This window comes from Coturnix japonica, chromosome 2, assembly GCF_054131305.1.
Source record: "Coturnix japonica strain WE chromosome 2, WE-NBRP24, whole genome shotgun sequence".
NCBI lineage: Eukaryota > Metazoa > Chordata > Aves > Galliformes > Phasianidae > Coturnix > Coturnix japonica.
This window is the reverse complement of record NC_140664.1, coordinates 133,935,274-133,957,584: the sequence shown is the minus strand read 5'-3', so window position 1 is coordinate 133,957,584 and position 22,311 is coordinate 133,935,274. Positions and strand designations below refer to the sequence as shown.

General features: G+C 40.2%; 1 protein-coding gene and 1 non-coding gene across 2 annotated transcripts in view; one reads left to right on the top strand and one right to left on the bottom strand.

The window, feature by feature from the left end:
- The window catches only part of XYLB (xylulokinase), a 75,466-nt gene extending 60,679 nt beyond the window's left edge, over positions 1 to 14,787 (bottom strand). The window contains exons 1-8 of the mRNA XM_015852885.3: positions 14,715 to 14,787; positions 12,811 to 12,893; positions 11,868 to 11,937; positions 10,749 to 10,829; positions 9,322 to 9,408; positions 8,151 to 8,279; positions 6,787 to 6,852; positions 4,829 to 4,901 (exon numbers count right to left, since the gene is read on the bottom strand). Of these exons, the coding sequence (XP_015708371.2) occupies positions 4,829 to 4,901; positions 6,787 to 6,852; positions 8,151 to 8,279; positions 9,322 to 9,408; positions 10,749 to 10,829; positions 11,868 to 11,937; positions 12,811 to 12,893; positions 14,715 to 14,759 (634 nt within the window). The 5' untranslated portion in view covers positions 14,760 to 14,787. The remainder of the gene's footprint in view (positions 1 to 4,828; positions 4,902 to 6,786; positions 6,853 to 8,150; positions 8,280 to 9,321; positions 9,409 to 10,748; positions 10,830 to 11,867; positions 11,938 to 12,810; positions 12,894 to 14,714) is intronic.
- A 237-nt stretch (positions 14,788 to 15,024) lies between these two features.
- Positions 15,025 to 21,758, top strand: LOC107308773 (uncharacterized). The gene is made up of 3 exons (XR_014943200.1): positions 15,025 to 15,139; positions 20,530 to 20,581; positions 21,655 to 21,758. It is a non-coding gene; the product is annotated as an uncharacterized LOC107308773 (transcript).
- The last annotated feature ends 553 nt before the right edge of the window (positions 21,759 to 22,311 follow it).

The following is a 22,311-nucleotide window of genomic DNA, read 5'->3' as shown; positions in this document are numbered from 1 at the left end:
GTAAAGAAAACAGATGGTATTGCATCAGAAAATTCCACCTCATTACTGGCAGCAGAGAGCTTACAAAAATGTATTTTACATTTAAATAGAATGGCTTCGGCACATCTAAGTATAATTGATACTGATGATTCAACCTAACTGCCTTTCATCTGTAAGGCTGTGGAAAATACATCAGTTATTTCCAAACAAACAAACAGGAAAAAAGAAAACTGATACCTCCCCACTGATTCCTCCTCAACCCTTCTGCTTTATACAAATAATTCACTGATATCTAGAGGTGATGCAGCAACGTCACTTGAAGGCAAGTTGTCCTCATCTGAGACTTAACAGTGAAGTAATTCTATCCTAGGCAGCTTGGCTATACACTGCTATCTTGGAGTATCAAACCAGCACCTATATCCACTGCCCATACTGACTCACCTTCCTCCATATCAATGCTTCCTTCTTCAAAGATGATAAAATAAAATAGCAGATGAAAAAAATCCAGCTCAGAATCATAAAGGTTGGAAAAGCCCACTAAGATCATCTAGTCCAACCATCAGGCCATCACCGCCATGTCCACTAAGCTGTGTACCTCAGTGCCACATCTCCACGTTTCTTGAAAACTTCCAGATATAGCAGTTCTACCACCTTCCTGGGCAGCCTATGTCCACATCATTTTCTGTTTCACTTCTCATTGCTTTTTTCTCACTATTTTATTTGCATCGTCCTGATTTATATAAAGTTACCTGAAGTTAGTTAGTGATCAAATCTAAGCAACCTACTAAGCACTCCACATCCCTTGCTTATATTTCTAGGATGTCTTTAATTGCACATTTCATTAGACTTGAAAAATCTGTAAGCACTACTGGTTAGTGCTGTTCAGGGACATATTAGTCTTACACTGGATTAACAGCATTTTCATTTCAAAGATTGTTGAGGCTGTGACTTATTTATCTCAGAAACACAGCCACATTCTCAGCCAAGCACTGTGGAATACCTGAAGCTTACTTCAATTCAATACATCTTGAAACTGTGGCAGTTAAGTTCACCCAACAGGCACTGTCTGTGGAATAAGGTGACACTCAAAGTACTGAGACACAAAGAAAAGGTTTGTTACCACATCTCAGCCAACATATCACAAGGCTCTTACTCTGAACAAATGCACAAGCCTGCCATACTCCCTCTGCGCACCCCACTGCTGGTTAATCATGCACAAATAAGTTGACATTATCAATTCCCAGCAGCTTTTTTCCACAGATTAAAGACGTTTATTTATAAAGTATCTATTCATACAGTTCAATCCTAAGCATCACCAACAAGGTTTGGACTTAGTGCTTTGCACTGCACAGACACCTGAATAAACCAAGCCAAACAGCAGGAAATTTGGACTATATTTAGTAATGTTTAAAATAGAATGAAATTTGTTAAATTCAATTCATCTCATTTCATGCAAATTAAACACACTTAAATTATGCACCAGTAAGTTTCCGTCTCCACTGTTAGAGTCACTTCCACCAAGAAGGAAAGATGATGACTCAGTCCAGCTGTTCTTAGTTCTCTTAAATCTAGCCATCCCTCCTGCCTAGGAAACCTGAGTCCAGCATCACCATCTGCACTTCCAGGGCATGGAGGCAGTGAGCAGTCTCTTCCCAAGCTTTCAAGCATACAAGGCTGTCTATAAAGAAACATGCAAAGCTTGAACTTTTCCTTGAAAAACTCCTAACCAGTGAGCAAGGAAGTCTTTAAATAAAAATGAACTTCATTAGAGAAAGGTTAGCTGTTGTTTCCTCAGGGTTTAAATCCTTCACCCCCATACACTGCAAGCATATAGAAACTCTTAACCAGTATCTTCCAAAGCAGTTTTTGAAAGACATAAGGAGTGCTTCCAATCTTTCCTCCATAAAATAGGGAAAACACTAACATTTATGACTGAAAAGGTCTAAGCTTATATATAAACTGAAACAGCACTTCAGTTTTATTGACTGGTAGACACAGCTGCGCAGAGATTCTGTTATGCCTTGATAGAAGAAAGATGAACTAATTTACCTCAGCCTCAAAAACTCATTTAAAAGACATGAAACAATTACTTGACAAGAACAATTTGCCTATTGGCCCAGATCACCCTATCCAACTATAGACACTTGAAAGCGAAACTAGAGAGCTGGATGCTCCCTGGAACTGCTTCTTTCTTCAATTACATGTGGAGCAATGCAATGAGCTCCTAACTCCAGCACCTCTGGTTATGATCAATGCCACTTCTAGAAATAAAAGTTATTAAAAAAAAAAAAAAGTAGTACTTAAGTAATAACATTAAAAACAAGAAAGAAAAAAACAACAACATGCAACCCTTCAACTTGCTGCTCCAGATGTCACCCCATCAGCTATGATGAAGGTCAACAGTCAAGTCCACAGTCTGGTAAGAATGGAGGAAAGGGTCAACACAGAAGAGAGCAGAATTCATTATCCGACTTCACGCATTACTGACTTAACATGAAGTGTTCAGGAGCAGAACTGGAACTTGCTAACATTCACTGCTTATACAAAAATACAAAGTTCCATCAGAACACCAAGGTCCCTTTCCATCAGGCAGCTTTCCAGCCATTCCTTCCCAAGCCTGTAGGGTTGCCTGGGGTTGTTGTGACCGCAGTGCAGAACCCGACACTTGGCCCTATTGAAACTCATGCCATTAACCTTGGCCCATCAATCTAGTCTATCCAGGTCTCTCTGTAGTGCCCTTCTCCACTCAGGCAGATCAACACTCCCTCCCAACTTGGTGTCGTCTGCAGACTTAGTGAGGATGCACTCAATCCCCTCATTAAGATTGTTAATAAAAATGTTAAATAGAAGCATCCCCAATACCAAGCCCAGGGGGACACAATTGGATCTTGAAGAAAAATTCCTAAAACTGACAAGCACATTCGCTACAATAACAGGAAATTTTGAAGAGAGAATTTTGCAGAGCTAAACAATTTGACAAGGTCTCTTAAAGGCAATATGACCTGAAGTTAAACCTACAGAAACGAAGACTACGTCTATTATATAAGCATTATTGAGAGATGCGTTCCAAACTACAGCACACAGATGCAATGTAAAAGATCAAGTGAACAGCAAATCGTATGTGACAAGCAAACAAGATTTTCAGATGGATCCAAATAACTTCTGCATACATTATATTTTAGTACTGGAATTAGAATTCTCTTGTTACATTAACAGAAGAACATACAAGACAAAATAGAGCTTACATCACCAAAAAGTCTTTTGTGTTGTAAAGAGAATTGTAACATCCTGCTTAGTTTCCTTATCTTTTTTTCACAGAGAGATTTAATAATCTTACATGCCCTGAACAGTAGATAACATTGATTCAAGTTACGTAAATATCCAGAGGTACAGCAGATAGGCTCTATTTAGAGCTGTGCAAAAAATGCAACGCATGTTCTATGGAAGTTTTCTAATGAAGCAACATTGTCCTTTGTCAGAAAAAAAAAACGCATCCTAAAGCTCTCGCTGTCTCTATTTGAATCACTGGACATGGAGCTAGCTTTGTGAAGTGGTTGAAATGCTCAGTACTTGGGCCTACTGAGGAGCAAAGTAGCAATACTGTGGGCAGTAATATACACACACAAATTTATCTGTGAAAACACATGGCTAACAGTACAAGACAAGATGACAGATGCAGTAATCACACAATTGCTTCAGAATTAGAATGGACTGTCTTGCAGTTTTTAAGGTCTCAAATATAAATGGGAGATCTGGTATTGAGTAAGTTGACCGTTGGCTAAAATTGAGTTGTCTTGCTTTTTCTATGAGCTTTGATGGAACAACAGAGGAGAAAAAAAAATAATCATCTGGTCTTCACATATGGCTCTCACCTACAGCTCTATAATGCAAAATTTCCTTAGAGAATCTTTTTATCTAACCTTTCAGCTCTGAAGTATATCTTCTCTTATTTTCAGAGAAGGAATCAAAAATGCTATTTAGAAATAATAGCACAGCTCCCAGGAAGGAGGCATTGCTTGTAACTGCCATTTAAAATTGCCATTTAAAAGCTGGATAACTGAGATAACACACAACAGAAAGGAGAGACACCGGCCTAGTCACTTTTCTCTTTGTTATGATGAATAGAGCAATACAGAAGGTTACATTACGTTTGGGTTTATTTCTTTTTTCAAATTGAACTTGGTTTTTCTTTTCTAGGGGGGAAGGGATTTGGTTTTGCTTTTCCTCCAGTTCATTCCAAAAGAATATTCCTGCTAACTCTACTTAGATGGTGGGTACAGAGGGAGAGAAATAATCACAGTATACATCTAGTTTGCATCCTTGTGCAGCTCTGAGCCAAGCCAAAAAAAGCCAAAAAAAAATCAAAACAAAGTCAGAAGCTTTCAGATGTCAGAAGCTGAGCTGACATCATCATCATCATCAACAGTAGCAACAGAGAGGATAACAGGCATGAAATGGAATGCGGGAAGTTACGTACTAATGCAAAGAAGAATTTCTTTAATGTCATAGTGACAGAGCACTGGAACAGGATGCCCAGAGAAGCTGTAGAATCTCCTACTCTGGAGATATTCAAGACCTGCTGGGATGCCTACCAGCGTGACCTGCAGGGAATCTGCTTTAGCAGGATTTGATGATCTCTAGAGGTTCCTTCCAACCCTTACAAGCTCTATGAGTAACTTAGCTTATAAACTAATACACTTGCCATTAAAGTTTAAAGACTGAAAATAAATGGTAGAGACTTCATCCCACTTTTATATAAATGGGAACCATCCCACTTTTATATAAATGGGAACAGAGAGGAAATTTCCTTGCTAAATTGTCACTACCAGAAAACCCCATACATACTTACCATCACTGTAATCAATGGGTGCATAAGCTCCTAGGAAAAGGGAAGCTGCGAAACTGCTAACTAAAGAGATCCTCTGAAAGAAAAAAAATAATGCGAGATAGTGATTCTCATCAGTACCAACTTCAAAGAAAGAAAATAACTTATGTAATTGGAAGCAGCAAATGTTAATGGATATTTGATGTTATACGCAGTTCTATATTCCTGCTGAAGCAACATGGCAGAAATCAGTTTAAAGGTAACCCTATGATAAACACTGTTAATAGTTTTACATTCTGAAACATGCAAAATGCACCTAGAATATTAGGGTACTCGATGTTATCGTGAATTAATTCACAATTGCAGTATATTCCAGGACCTCACTTCAAGGAAGAACACTCACAAGAAAAAAAAACAGTGATGTCTGGATGACCGGGGAAACAGCCACACACACTGGTCAACCTGGAGTGTAGGTGTACAAGGCAAGGCTCTGACAGCACCTCCATCCAAACTCTTACCATCCCTCTGACAGTGGAAATGACAGAGCTTCCTAGATTTGCTTCCAGGAGTTTGTAATCTGAACTAAACCTGTATCTCCTGCTCTCCCTCAAGTTACGTTCCAACAACGCATTAGATGCTGCAGGGCTTCTAGCACCAGCTCTAAAATGCCCTGGTCACATAACACAAAGCACTGAGGCAATATGATCTCACCTCCATTTCAAGTCTGCTAGAGAAATTACTAAGTTAATCAGCTACTGCTGAGTTTTCTGCAGGATCAAGTATCATCTGCCCCCAGAAGCTGGCATAAAAACTGACAAATTCTTTATTGTGCTCTCTAATTCAAAAGAGTTATAATTGTCACCCAACAGCTAATCAGAATCAAATCTCTACTGGTGGAATGAGCCAGCAGTGACAGGGTTTTGTTATTAATGACCATGAAACCACTGCTTCACGTGGCATTCAGAGATGTACTACAGCCAGAGCTCAAAAAGGTAGTTATAATGGCCAGGAAACTTAATGATGCACTTGCTCTTCATGCATCTCTCCCCAAAAATATATCACATTGTGCTTAGATAACAAAGGCCTACCTTCTGCGGTGCCCCAATGGGCACAAGCTGCCTGAAATGGAAGGAAAAGGATGAAATTAAACTGTGAATCAGCCAGTTTATCAAGCTGACCTAGAGGAGGAAGGTATCCACCTTCCACATGCGACTGAAACTATCAAGCCACTGCTAAGTGTTTCATGTGAGTTTCCAAGAGCAACTCCAATACAGGGATACTTGTGCTACAACACAGCTTCTTGCACATCCTCTATTGGCAAAAAGGTGGCATTAGTGCCACCAGCCCTCAGTCTTAGCTTAGACTGAGCAGTTCTCAGTTCCCAGGGACTCACTACCCCCCACCCCCACCCTGCCCCACACATCTTTCTCTAAACTTAATCTTAAGCTTACAATCATGTAATGGAATTATATGTAGATTTCTAAATGACGGGAAACTAAACCATGTGATTCATTTGTAATAACAACCAAAGTAGCTCTGCAAGGGAAAAGTTTATGGGAAAAAAAAAACCACCTAGAATTGATTGCGGTTGTTTCCTACGCACGTCTGCATGGATGCCAGCTTTGTATGGTGGAACAACCACATTTCTGTATGCATACAGACAGTTCTCACTATCAAAACTCCATTCTTGTTCTTAGTTAACCACTCTCATTTGATCTGTTGTATGTACCAGTCTATTGCCACCCAAATGAAAGCCTGTTCTGAAACTTACTCCATAAAGACTAGCATCCAATGGAGACCACTGAGCTACACCAGTGTTCTAGAATTGATGCCTGATTTTTATCTAATGATTAACAAAAAGTAGAAAAAAACCACAGAATTTTTTCTTAAAGCAAACACAAAAGTAAAAATACTTTCACAAAACTCCACTTAAAAAGATTTTCAACTGTGATTTCCAATAAGTACATTGAAGTTGAGCCAACCTCAGTTTGTGCGTAGACCTCAGGATTCTGGTTATAAATCTTTGCTATCTGGTTTCCTGTAAAACGCTGAGAAAGAAATGCAAATGCTTAGAAACACAAACCTCAAATGGAGACAATAATCATTAACTCTGTGTAATGAGTTCAGTACATTGCACTTTGGATATTTAATTTGTCTGATGCATGATGAAAGTCAGCGCATAGCAGGCAATCTGCACTAAACAGGCTATAACACATAGTCTCATTATGAGAATTTTGCTCACCTTTAAAAAAAACTGAGAAAAAAACATTACTTCTCACAACTTACATTTTAGAAATGACAGTTCAGTGGACTGAATCACTCTTACTACGTGCCCGGGAACTAATACTATTCAAATGCTGCCTTCATCTTCTTAAAAAGGTTTAGGCTATCCAACCTATGCGCCTCTCTGTGAGGAAGGTAAATGGGAGCAGTCAGGAAGTTTCATACTCAATATCTTGTACTGATGTTGCTTCTTTAACGGTTGTGAGAAGAATTATTTTTCCTCCATATATTATATCAAATAACAAAAAAATGTAACACTGACCTTCCAAAATCCTAACCTTTAGTAGGTTAAAAATGAACTGTTAGTAGTATATAAAGCCTGATTTCAAGTACTGGCTATAAAGCTTGCATGATTCAAAATCAGAATGAGCAATTTGGGAGGTTAGAGCCTTATTTTATTGAACTAACAGTTAGAGCAGACAGGTGCCAAGAGGACTGCAGGGCAGCCCTACTCCAACTCTGTAATTCCTTGTCATGGTTATAAGACAGGACAGTGCTGGAAATATAAGTGACAGAGTACCCCCTGAAAGGGTTCCAAACTTCTGAAGCTCACTTTTCGTATGCTAAGAGCTGCTTGTTAGCCTTCAGGGAACATCAAAAGGCCAACCTAAATTGCAGAAGCATCCTAGAGCACTGATCCCAAAACACTGAGTCATTAACCCCAAGTAAGTCTGTAACACAAACTGAATTGGGATCCCAATGGAAACCTGGCTGTACAGGAGCTCCCAATAGAGAGCTGGGCCCTGAGATTATAAGTATGGATACCAAACATCACATCTGGGGGCCACTGGCCATGAGCAACAGCTTAATCCAGCTTACTCCTGCGCTGCTTCTTGAAGTAAAACTTCCAGTGTTTGGCTTAATTTTACTGGAGAATTTTCACAGAATAGGATTTCTACATCTTTCTTCATGAGCAAAGCATAATACTGTTGGAGTTTCTTCAGAAACACTGAATAAAACTGCCTCTTTTATAATTAACGGCTGATCATTATCTGCTGCGATGTGACAGAATTGTTTTTGTCACAAGACTCTGCTGAGGACTTTTATTGTTATTGCTTCTTACCTCATAGGCTCGAGAACCAGTAATGTTTGCTAACTGCTGTGCTCCTCCCACAGCATTCTCCAGAGCACTGCACTGCAATGATGTGCTAGAATCCATCCATATGGGGCTGTTACTGACAGCAAAACAAGCCTGGAACAAACAATATTCTTTAAGAATAACATCTGATCTCTAAGTCCCTACAGGAACAATAACGATACAGCAGACAGGTGTCAGCTCACAGATCAGATCTCTGATGTCCTCTTAGTAACTACAGGAAAATAGTATTGGACAATATGATGGCCAGCAGTGGAACACCTAACCCAAATGTTACACATATCCTGCAGCTGAATGTGCTGTGGCAATGTTTCAGTGCATTCCTTTGGTGGCCAAAGCCCCAGGATGTTTTATACAACTTAGACTCACTTTGACAGCTCTCTCAACAGATCTTTCCAGAGCTCTACTAACAGATTTCTCTTCAGTGATTGGCATAATGGTTAAGCAACACAAGTGAGGCCTAGTACATCACCAGATAGCATTTTAATTTCCTTTCTAAGATTTCTGCATAACTGAGGTATCTCCAAAATTAATCGTTTACTAGATCAGCTTACATAAATGCCTCTCTTTCAATATACAACTGTCGTTTCTGATCTGAGATTCACAGAATATCTCAAGTTGAAAGAAATCCTCGTGGGTCATCGAGTCCACCTCCCAGCTCCCCACAGACGAAGCAAAATCCAAACCCTATCTCTGAGAGTGATGTCCAAAGGCTCCTTGAGCTCTGGCAGCTCAGGGTTGTGCCCACTGCCCTAAGTGAAGAACATCTGCCTAACACAAGCCCTACCCTCTCATGCCTGGTATTGCTGGGCCTGATTCCGTTTTACACAGATTAAAAAACATACAGTATTTACAGGTTGTTTACAAAAATGTTATGTTTAAAGAACAAACAGGCTGTAACTCTGACATAAGAAGATTCTGGGACGCCTATAAGCTTTTAAAACAGTATATAGTTTCACTCAAGAGAACAGGAAACGTCAGGAGCCCTGGAGCTGAAGAAATAACCTGTACACTTCAGTTTATGCTGCAGGGGAGTGCAACCAGAGTAAATCCTTCCAGGGGGAAAAAAAAAGTAACACGTGAAGACCAGGAAAAGGGCAACATAGTTCTCCTTTCAAAGCTCTTCCACGAGCGTTACCTTCAGTGACTGATGTAAAGGCAGCTTGGGTGATATATTCTTTAAGATTTGGTTGCTTCCTTTCTTCCAGTATACACTTCCATGTTGCTGTAAGAAGTGCAAAAATACAAGTTGGAGATAGCCTCCCAGGATATGAACTTTGCAGCTTGATCTGAATTTGAAGCTCTTAGGGACAGAGAACTCTCTCCAAACTATGAGTTAAAAAAACCATACCTTCTCAAATCACGTTACTCATATTAAAGGTCTATTTGGGACTGAGCAAACCAGAAAACATAGGAATTGAGACAAATTTGACCTTAAACTACAGCAGCTTTTAGCAGAAGCTGTTACCACATAAACTGGCAGACTGGTACACCTCAGCTATCTGTTTGTCAACACAGAGACAAGACTCTTAATAGAAAAGGAAGACAGACAACATGAGTTGGAATGTGGCAGTTAAGTAAAATCTATTCTACCTGAAAGAATTTGAATGTAGCGACCCCACGTTATAAAACCATAGAATGGTTTTAAGCTGAAGAAGAAAACTGAAGCAAATGAACGCTGGCAGCTTGGAAAACCAATTCCTACTTCCACTTGAGAGATCTGAGCTTACCTTCCAGCCACTAACTTCTATTTTGCCAAGGAATTCCTAATAAAGCCTTGATGCAGGTTATTATTTTCAGACAATTTGTTCCAGCAAACAATGAATGGAGATCAAAGCAACAATTTAGATTAATTAGACCCAGATCTATTTAATGAATAACCCAGCCCTCATGTGCCAGAATTAGCTATGACTTTGGTGGTGTCCTCACTTTGAATACGATTTTAAAGACTGTGGAAGGCCTCAAAGCATCCTTGTTTCACTATTAGAGTATTAGGAGACAAACAAATTAACTAATTATCAGGATGGGTTTAATGAATCTGAAAAAAAATAAATACATTAAAAATAGCAGAATAAAACATGGCCAAGGCAGAATTTTTGTCTTTATTGCATCAAAGGCAAATCTCTGTTCTAATAAAAAAACCATATTCAACAAAACTTTACTATTCCTTCAGCAACCCCAGCTAATCACTGTTTTTCTACCCTGTTTCTACTAACACCTAGATATGCTCAAATTCAAAGTTATCCCAATCACTTCAGATCTGCATACATAAAGAATTTCAACAATAAGAAGCCAGCTATTTATGCGCTAAACTGACCTAAACAATTGCACTGTAAGGTCTTATCCTCCATTCCCATTACCTTCTATTGATTGCTTTGTATGCTTCAGGTTTTAGCCTCCCTTGAGTAACACGTGTCTTTTGATGGCTGCTTATATGGAAACTTTGATATTACTTGGTGTCTTTAAGATCTTCTATAATATAACTATTAAAAAGGAATGTATGACTAGATGGTATGCCTTCAATAGAGTATATGGAAAGAGTGATTTATCTCGTTATGAACTAACCTGGCCAGCACCAGACAAAGCTCTGACTTGAGAGAAGTTAAATCCTGAAGTCTTCATCTTTTCCAAAATCATATCCAGAGCCTATAAGAACAAAGAGAATAAGGAATGACTGTAACAGGATATCAAAATATGCATCCTCACAGTCTCTGGGATTAAAGAGTAAACTCACGTCATCACTTGCAAGAGTTCATTGGCATGTAACAAAAAATTAGCTAATGACTACGGACTTCTCAAGAAGTCCCATAAATTAATTTACTAAGAGTCTGTAAAAGAAAAGTTGAATCACAAAGAGGAAAAAATAAATCTTTACCCAAGATGAATCACAAAGAATCATTCTTTGAAATCTAAATAAAAGATTCAAGAAATCCCAATTCATTCAAAAGCAATTATTAAGACTGCCAGATACAAAACGTGATTAACTTTTTCTGTTTTTACTTTTGGAAATCCATAACATTTTTGATGGTGTGCAACCTACAAGTTACCCTACAAGATGCTAAAAATGCTAAAAATCAGCCTCAATACCACCAACTCCAGCATCTCTTGAGAGTACATTTTTGTATTGTTTTTATTTAGTCTAATTTAGATCTGCATTTCTCAGACTTTCTTGATAGATGGACCACTATAATGCTCCAAAATTACCCAAGAAGCCATATATCATTATCATATAATAACTGAATAAATAAACAGCTTATTATGGTTCTACAGACCACCTGCAGCCGATTTACCAAACCTTCATGTGTTATCAGATAGAAGTACTGTGGATCACCAACTGGGGATTCTGTGACCTTTTAAATGTCTTTAACTATTCAAATCACAGTAGCACCATGCAAGAGCAAGAGTTGCAGAAACTGCTTTCAAAAAAGCAGACAATGTTATCTGTATTTCAAAATAAATGCCGGTCAAGATGACTGGGAATTACTAAATAAACTGCTCTTCAACCACATGCCATTTAAGACATGAATTACTTAGCAAAGTTCATTCAAAAAAAGACAGTGTGAGTAACTTAGATTCTGCAAAACCACAGTAAAGCTAGAGAAAGCTTCCTATAACATAAAAGGAAGAAGCTGAACCATATACTACAAATATTTCCAGAATGCTGACATAGTAGCTTGTCCATACCTTGATCCACATTAGCACAGGAGAAGTGACTGTCAGTCGATCGCTGTGAACATGGACTCCTCCTTGAGTTCTAGAGAAAAATGTTATTTTCTTAATCAATTCAGTACATTTTTCCCCATCAAGCAAAGTTTTTCAAGTTTATTAATGACCAAAGAGAGCGTGTAATATTGATTTGGGTTTGTTTGTTTTGTTAGGAGAAAAGATCAGTTTGGAACCTGAAAAAGGCCAGCTCTCAGGAAACAGCAATAGAGAGATACCCCATGGTAAAGGAAATAATTTGCAAGGAAGGACTCTGGCTCTGTGACAGACTCTAGTGCTGACACTGCTCATTGGTTCCACGCAAGTCATAGTTATCTCTAAGCTTCTGAACTGTCACCATTAGTGACTTAAATCTAGAAGATGAAATTCCATTTTTTGCTGTAAGCAAATGTACCTTACTGACACTTGTGATCATACAGGATGGAATTAGTAAATTCTCATCTATGAATCAGAGTCAATACGTTCTAATGTGCCATTTGGAGCCACTGAATCTGTCTTCAGAAGCTTTTTACAAGTTCCTCTCATGCAATTTATTTGCTGTTAACACAGCATTCCATCCTGACACAAAGATGGTGCTTACTTCTGCATCCCAAAAAGAAACAGCCACGTGCAAAAGTTTGAAGTCCCAAAAGAAAAAACATACATTGGTTAGTTTACATGTAACAACACCTTAGGGTGAGAGGGCCTTTTTACTTCCTCTTTCGCCTCTTAGGAGTTCTTGCCATACTAATGTACCAAGCAAGGTAAGAGTACAAACTCCCCTTGTGAGGTATGAAACACAAACACAGCATGAACTACTTTCATGCCTCCACACATATCAATGAGAGCAAAGTGGGCAACAGATCCATCTCAGTACTTAAAGTTCTAAATGAGATCATCCAAGTAAAACACAGAAAAAACTTACTTAAATTCTGGAAGGTCTTTATCAAAATTAACATTATCCTCATAAATGACTCTCAGACGTTCATCAATAGCAATGACTTTCAGCTAGAAGAAATAGAACAGGATGTTAACAAAAACCATCCAGCAACATAATTATGTAGCACTGATAATTCATTTATGGTCACTCAATTCTCATAGAGGAATAGGGAAAGAAGTTCACCCCAGTCTGTACAGAAGACTACAAGTATGACCACAGTTTTACATGAAACAAACCACCATGTGAATTTACAGCATGCCAGTTATCCAGAATTATGTATATTTGCTTGCGTTTCCCCTTGCACTTTAATTACACTAGAATAATATACAAGCAAAAAGGAAGAACAAAACAGTAAATGAGTTACACCATCCCAGCTTGTACCACAGTAACCAATGTGCTCAGGGAATTCAGGATCTTAGGTTAAACAGGCTGCCCAGAGAGGCTGCGGATGCCCCATCTCATGAGGTGTTTAAGGCCAGGTTGGATGGGGCCCTGGACAGCCTGGTTTAGTATTAAATGTGGAGGTTGATGGCCCTGCCTGTGGTGGGAGAGTTGGAGCTTCACGATCCTTGAAGTCCTTTCTAACCCAGACTGTTCTGTGATCTTACCCAAGAACTTTGTATACCTTTAGAACACCTTGAGGATCTTCTCTCACCCCTGAACAGGGAGTAAGCTGAACTCCATCTGCCAAAGCTCAGAAGACATTACACAGCAGCATGCTTAGATTCTGCAGCCTATGGATAACAACATGCCAATCTCAAGTCCATTAGGCTGAGCTTTGCTACAAGCACTGGCTAGGAGGTACTGCAGACATTCCCAATCTAGCTTTTCTCAAGTCCAGCTAGTAATGAAGAAAAGCATTAACAGCCTCAAATAAAAAGGAAGGATGTAGCTCACATCTGGCGTACATTTTAATGAAGGAAAGAACGCTGCTTTGAACAGACTGAAAAAACCTACAAAGATCAAATCATCTCAAAGAGCCATATTCAAGTAACAAAGCCACCACATTCTGGGGGTGGGTTATATAACTTTTAGCCATACTAACATAGGGCCTCATTTATGTTCTTCCACAACTCATTACCAAGTTGGTACACTGTGCTGGTTAAACATGACTCTGACCAACTGCAGCTTAATTGGCTTTCTGCTGGCTATGTACTCCCCTAAAAATATTCAGCCAGTTTGATATGAGTAACCTGCACATGTCTTTTCAGCACAGCTATAATGAAGTGATTGCTTGTACACCTGCTGGTTAAACAAATTTGGGCTAATATGCAGCAAGGAGGACATTTCTCTCTGCAGAATGGTTGACAACAGTCTATGCTGACAACTCCAAAGTTTCACCCTGGGCATTAAGGTGCACGGTTCAGCCAACGCTGATTTGACCACCTGGGCCAAAGGACAAGAGGCAAGTGGGCACAAATCGGAGCACAGGAGGTTCCCCTGAGCACTATCACAGAGCCCAGATGCCAGAGGGGCTGTAGGGGTCTCCTTGGAGATCTCTAAAGCCTCCGGGCACCCTGCTGGGAAAGAGTTCCTTCCAGGAGCCGGCTTGAGGTGTGCAGCCCGGTTCGGATGCGCAGCTTCAGACGAACAGCAGCAGCACATCGCTAGAAGAAGTGGTCCAAGCATGTATTTATGCTGGCTGGTGGAGGGATGCGGAATGCTGGGCGGATACACAGCAGCCCGTGCTCTACAGCTGCCACCGAGAGGCGGTGCTCCTGACCTGGGAAGAGGAAACGCGGAGCTCCCCGGGGAGCAGCGCGGCGTGGCGGCTGGCACGGCACGGCACGGCACGGCTCCTTATTATAGCACTGGCAGCCGGCCCAGCCCGCAGGAAGTGGAACCGCATAAGGAAGGAGAAAAGGGATGGGGGAAAGCAGCCGCGGTACCTGCTGCGTGCTGAAATCCCATCCTAAGAAGCAGGGAGCGGCCATGTCGAGCCCCACCGGGCAGGGAAGAGGCGGCCGCAAGCTCGGCCTTCCCCCGGAACGGAGCTCCGTGGGGCTGATGGTGGGTGAGGTTCCGCGTAATGCGCAGCGACGGCTTAAAGGTGATCCCGAGTTAATAAGTGCTCAGCAGCGGCTGGGTGAGCAGCGTCGGGTTCTGTGAATCTGCGGTCAGGAAAGGTCCAGATTAAGAAAGCAGAAGCGCCGATCCATCTGAAAGTGAAGGCGTGTCGTATGGTCACCCGGCTTGTAGTAACGCTTCTTTAAATCAGAGCATTGCAGTGGTTTGGTGCTGCTGGGATTCCCCTGTCCACGAGGAGCTCGTGCTGGATGGACCTTGCTGCATGTTTCCTATAAATAAGGAACAGGTATGGAATTGGAAGGCTTGAAATGCTGCCGTTTTCAATGTACAGCTGAAGAATATAAGAAAGAAGAAGGATGTAAAATAAAATTGAAGTCAGCCCTAAAGAAAACCACAGGAATGATAAATCGCTTTGGAAAGAGGCAGCTGTACAACCTTTAAAAGGTGTTAGTTCTGAAAAAAGGAAACAGTAGTTAATAAATACATAAAGCAATCCTGTGAGAATCAGTTCTATCCTTCAGCAATGAGATTGTCCTGTGGTCAGACTGCGGTCACTGCTGTAACCTCTAAAGTTGTTTCTTGAAAGCAAACAAGGATTAGAGCTGTTCAATTATCAGTGAATTCACATGCATGTACAGCTGATGTCTTTGTACTGACGAGTCCAAAATTTCCAGAGAGCGTGGATTAAATGTCTCCATCACACATTAACAGCTTGAGGCACATATACTACAGTAAAGGGGAAAGTGGGCTTCTTCCCTGTTTCCTATCAACCAGTTTTGCACAGACCTGGTATGACAAAGGAGCAATACTACTATGTTTCACTAGGCCTCTAGCTAAATTTTAACTATTAAGCTAACTAATGATATTGATTTCCCTCCCAACCTAAGTACTGTGCTTCAGTACTATCCTGTCATCTGAGAGGTGCCAACAAATGAGTGAACAGGGAGACCAGACCTTTGCTTGATACTAATTAACATTACCACACTGACTGTAGCACAGTCCTGAGGTATGTGGGTTACATAATTAAATGGTAGGTGAAAATACTCACACCTTAAGAGAAGTCCACAAGCAGTTTCAATCCTATCCATCCTTTTGCTTCCAGCAGATTTTGGGCCTCTACCTGCTTGAGTATCTGGACAGCCAAATATTCTCCATCCAAAACAAGTACTTCATATTTGTACATCAGCAGAGGCTGGCACAGCACAAACAAGGCAGCACTGCACGTAGTGCATGTACACAGCTGATATCTCTACAACCAAGACAGCCCATGTTAGACCTGGCACTCTTAGACTTGGTGGCACAACTGTGCTTTTTCCCATAAGAAATCTTGTGGGTCTTTAATTAGCCTCAGAAATATCAAAGTGAACTAAGTTGGGTCAGATAAACTTCTGCCCGCTTGCCAGCTAGTTTGACAGCCATATGCAATGCTGCTAATTAAGAGGGAGAATGTTTACAGTGTTAAGCTCTGTGCAATGTAATATTCCACCTTAAGAAAAATAACCTCGGCGTGAGCACTAGAGCTGCCTTTTGGATACCTGAGCAACAATAATTCTCTAAAGGTCATCCTTTTTCCTACTTAGCACTGCTGGTATTCTGTTATCACTGTTTTCAGCAATGTTCAACCAAGCGCTGATAACTCAAAATACCACAGGACCATAAATTAAAATACAAAGTTGCTGTTCTTTGTAATGAGATGACACTGTAACATCTAAACTGTTTTCCTCTCTGTGAAGGGAAAGTTACTTTTGCACTTCATGGTAACAATTGTGTTTGTTCATACCTCCAAACCTTGCAGAGAACCTCGTCTTTCACTCTGCAAGAATAAAGACTTATTGTTTAAAAGTAATGTATTAAGACTGTCGTTATCCAGTATTTTTACTGATTGCACTGTGAAGGGGCAAAAGTTTATAATTTATAAGTTAAAAAGTTTATAAAGACAAAGTTTATCCAGCAGAAGCCCCTCATGAGTTCCACTACAGGAAGACCAAACCACAGTTGTTATGTTGGGACTGAAGGCATATCGTATTTAGGTGTAGAAATTATTCCACGGTCTTATTGGAAGATTTAGTTCTTGGCATGTGTATACTCAAAGTCACAGGTGTTGGACTGTATTAACTAATTAAGGCCCATTAAGAAGCCACCCCTTATGAAGAACTGGCACAGGGTTTCGCATCATAGCCTATGAAAGCACAGGCACAATGGGTACATGCAAAGAATTTAAATGATGGCTCAGCTGCCCAGTCTGTTGGTTATACTTTCAGTACTAAATCATGTACTTAAAATCATCCAGTTTCATTTCTACTAATTTCAATAGAAATCTATTGAAACCTGTTGACTTCAGTAAGCACTGAATCAGGCCCTGTGGAATTGCTTCTGGTTTTACGTATTCTAGTATTATAGATGTCATTACATTGACTTCAATTAGGTTATTAGTGATTACGAAGTGCAGAACAAACTCCTCATGAGATCTCTGCATGGAAGTGAAGGATGTTTTTGAATAGCAAATTAAGGACACTTTCCTCCCATGTACAGATTCGAAGTCCACATTCACTCCATGATAGTGGTAGCACTCTACCATCCTCTTTGGTCTATCTTAACCACAGTCATTTGCAAGGCTTATTAAATCTTACCCACCTGGCAGATTTCCTTCAAGAGGAATACTGAAGTGGTTTGTGTCCTAAAGCCCAAAAGCAAGATGTTGTCATCCTGATAAAACTTTTCATTAACAACAGATTAACTAGTTCTTTCATGCTGTATCTGATTCTTATCACACTCCACTTACAGATAAGTACATTTTATTGATTAAAAACAATCAAGGGTAAATTAATTCCTACTCAAACAATGCCTTACGTGGAAAAACAGAAGAGCTGAGCCTTGTACTTTTTAGCACTATCCAGCAAGAATGAAAAATTATTTTACAGTCAAGAATAAATCAAATCCATGTAGTTTTTTAGACCTCATTTGAAATTGGAATATCTCCTTGAGTTCCTTCATGCGAGTGTTTTTTGTCCGTTGTGAGAACAAATAAAAGTAAGTGGCTGTCACTCACAGAGCTCGAGCCATTGTAACTCAGTGGACAGGAAACACACTGAGAAACGGCTTGTATAGAAAATATACTTACAGAGCAATACCACGAATATGAGCTCTGCTTATCAGTAACTGGAGCTTAAGACATCCAAGAATCAAGGAAACTTCAGTGAATCTCCAAAATCCTCTCAAGGCCAATCTGTGAAGGCAATTCACTTCCATCTCTTCCTCTTCTCATGTTTGGTTTTATAATGTTAATATCATAGAATGATAGAATCGTTTGAGTTGGAAGGGACGCTTAAAGACCATCTGGTCCAATTTCTCCTGCAATGAACAGGAATGCCCACAGCTCCATCAGGTGCTCAGAGCCCCATCCAGCCTGACCTTGGGTACCTCAAAGACTAAAACTAACCATGTTGTTTGCCTTACTGATTTAAGAAACTCCATAACTAAGAAGAAAGAGAAACAGGAAGGAAAGATGTCAGGGTTAAATGAACAGCAAATCCTGACCCTAAGTTTTGGATACTGGCTGTTCAGAGAGAGAGATTCCAGTTCTACTCATGCAGACAACCAACAGAGTAAGGACAACTAACAGAGCAAAGCTTGGCATTTAAAATTACTTTCCATAGCAGTTAACATTCCAAAGGAAAGTTAATTAATCTTCAGTACCAATAGAGTGAAGACAGAAGAACAGAGGTTTTTAAATGCTGCTTATACGAGGCAGAAAAAAAAAGTACCCCACATACAGGACATCTGCTGCATTTAACCCCTCACAGTTTAAATTAATGTAGATGAATCCAACTGAGCCAGACTCTGGTTCACTTGATTGAGCTGTAGGAGTCCTTGTTCTTTGCAGGGGAGTTGGACCAGATAACCTTTAAAGGTCTCTTTCAACTCAAATGATTCTATGAATCCATTTATTTTGGCCTGACTGCCTTTATCACCCACAAAAAGAAACCAAAAACTGAAGCCCACAGTGATTCTGCAATGGAATTGCATAGCACCAAGTTTTCAACACATGCAAAGGCAGACATGAGAAGCAAAAGGTCAAGAGATAAGAAACATCTCAAGACCATTCTGAAAACTTGCAGCGCGGTCTTCTTCATGCCACTATTGTGGATGTGCAGAGAACACCATAAAATTATCTTACATCATTAGAGAGTGCTGTGCTCTGACTACTTAACCAGTCCCTAACTATTGTATACTTGAAAGCTGTGCTTTGTACAACAGAAAGATACGGGCTCTTATCAAACAACCCATTAAAAAGTAAATAATTACTATTGATTCTGCTAGTATTGTCTGGAGCGCCAATAAGTGCAGCCACCCCGTTTTCATGTTTCTTATTTGTTACTAAATTTTCTAACAATCTAATAGTTCCCAACAATTCAAGACTGTGTAAGCAATACATATTTGTCTATAGAAAGCTACAGAAAGGGGAATGTCATCAAATCCTTTCAGCTCTGGCCTGGGTTGAAAAGAACCACAATGCTCATCTAGTTTCAACCCTCTGCTATGTGCAGGTTTGCCAACCACCACATTAGGCTGCCCAGAGCCACATCCAGCCTGGCCTTGAATGCCTTTAAGGATGAGGCATCCACAACCTCCTTGGGCAACCTGCTCCAGTGCGTCACCAACCTCTGGGTGAAAAACATGCTCCTAATATCTAACCTAAACCTCCCCTATCTCAGTTTAAAACCATTCCCCCTCGTCCTATCGCTATCCACCCTCGTAATCATAGGCACTTTTATTTTCCTTCTCAGTGCTAGTTAAATCTAGATATCTGTATTCTGTCTTTGCACCCCTCACAAACAGTGCAGTCCACGTGCTTGTAATTCTCCACTTGAGCAATGTGAACAACCATATTTACCTCCAGCCTCAGGTGTGCCATAAAACCCAGTGCTGCAGGAATTGCATTCAGTCATAGTTAACTATTATGAGAACTTTTTAATTATCTTTAAATCAACAGTGATTCCTACAAGATCCTTCAAATATATTTTAGAATAAAAGGTAATTTACTACTCACAAATTAATTGGTATGTGATAAAAATAGTTTCATCTTATTAAATGACATTTTGCAACCAAGGTCAAGGGCAGTAAGTATCAACCTGAAGTTCTGAAAACCATCGCTTTCAGACTGTAAGATACTCACAAATGTATTTTGCATCAAGGGAATGAAAAACTGCTTCCATTGTGTGATGGGTGAACAGACTTAAGAGAAAATACAGCACTTCAGCCTTCGGTGGATATTGAAGTTAAAATCACTCATAGATGTTTTGAGAGTTTGTTCAATTCAAGACAAGGCTATTATTTATTTATTTATTTATTTCCCAGAAGTTTAATTGTGGCAATAAATTATCAGAACCTACGGTGCTGTTAAGAAATGCATGTAGCAATGCTAAAAAGGCAGCTTGGCTGCTTATATTCCTCAGAAACACATGAAGTACATTTAGGCCTCTGATGTTTTAGGACTAAGGTGAGCCTACAGTCACACCACTCCAATAGTGCCATCTGCTGCATAAAGCACACAGCGGCCTGCAGACCCCGGCACCTCCATTTAAAGAGTGAATGATGACTGACTTAAACACAAGTCGTCATTTCCATTTTGTGTGCACCAAAGACAAATATTTTATTTTCCTTTTACCTAAACAGGCTGGAGTACAAAGGAAGGTGTTTCACTGCAGTTTAAGAACAGAAGCCGCAGGTAAGCAATTTGCAAGCTTATGTCAGTGACGTAACAAGAATTAGTTGCATCAGCTCACTATACATCAAAACCACAGCCCCATTTTCTCTGTGATCCCCTGGATGTTAGATCTGCACCTCGTTTTATGAATCATATCCTGGCTGTGACTTTTTCACAAACCACACGCATGTATGAGTATATACACACCTTGATAGCAAGCAAAGTAAGCACTGCCAAATGCATGTGTACACATAAACACACTCCTCCTGAGGCAGAATCAGGATGCCATGCTCGCAGCCATTCCCTGTAAAGGAAACAAACCACACAGTGTAAGGGATGGGCTGAGCAACACAAAAGCCTGTTCCTGGCTTGCCTGCCCTGCTGTACCACCTGCACTCCATTTCACTGGGCAGCTCTTTCCCTTGATTCTGTTTTTGTTATTTACCCAAGCAACTGCCTGGAAAGAGGCTGCCTTGTATAGAGCACATGTAACTGAGCGTGATGGCTTTCCATGAGCCTGAGGCGATGCTACAGTATGAGTGATCAAAAATCGTAATACTTCCTGATAAAAACTCCTACTTTCAATGCCCTTCTAAGGAGAAAACAGGTGGACATCTTTTAAGACAGAGTGTACATCCACATTAAAGGATGGTATCACGGTAATCCTGTCTGCAACACACGCTCAGGGTGTACAAGTCAGTTCCTCAGGAGGTCAGAGAGCCACACAGTGTGACTGGAATTTTAAGAAGACTGGAGAACTTTTACAGCCATTAATAATGTTTGTATTGAATACCAGCTCAAACTGCAATGAGATTAATTAAATCTCCTGCCCCAATGCAGAAACCCACTGCCTGAAGGTCCAACAGAGGACTCTGTGTACCAGCAACTCAGGACACCAGAAAAACAAGGCAGCCTTCTGCAGAGCACTAGTGCTTGTCACTGCTGAAAGCTGAATATCAAAGCAGATACTCCAAATCCATAGTACATCAGAACAACTCTTAACACAACACATGCTTTTTCAGGACTCATGGAGGAGAAGCTGACTTGACAAGTAGTGTCTGGTAACCTGTTGTGTTCACTTTTCTTTCTGATAGGGCAGCTGAGCTGGGGAACGTGATTTGCAAGACACGTGCATAAAAGGAAGGCAAAAGCAATTAAGTGAATAAGTGAATTAAAGCGGATTTACACATGTGAGCCAATTGAGCCTTGCCAGAACCATATGCAAGTTACTCTGTAGCAAGACTTTTGTCGCCCGTGTACACACAGCTTCCAGATTCCTAAGATCTGCATGTTTTGAACCTGATTCAGTAAATCATTTAGAATGCAAATGAGAGCATAATTTCTCTAAGTGGAAAAATACAGCATGCAGGCATTCCTTCCACACACTGCCCTTTCACACTGTTTCTGTACAGTGCTTCTCTCTGCAAGGAACCTAGCAGATGAACAGCTGTACTGACACTGTGGCTTAACAGTGCTTCTCCTATGAGACTCTCTTGGATCCTTGCATCAAAAGAACCTATTTCAGGGACAGAGATTTGCAGCTTATCATTCAGACACTCTCATACTTCAACTCATAGAAGAAAAAGATGTGTACTTTTTTTGTTTAATCTTTCCCTCGCTGTTATATAAAGATATGTTTTGACTTTGAACCCAGGAATATCTTTAGCAAGGTTATGAAGGTTGTCAGTCCAGTCCTCATCCTACTGCCCAAGATGCTGCAACAAGAATGACACTGGATGAAAGTTAAGGAA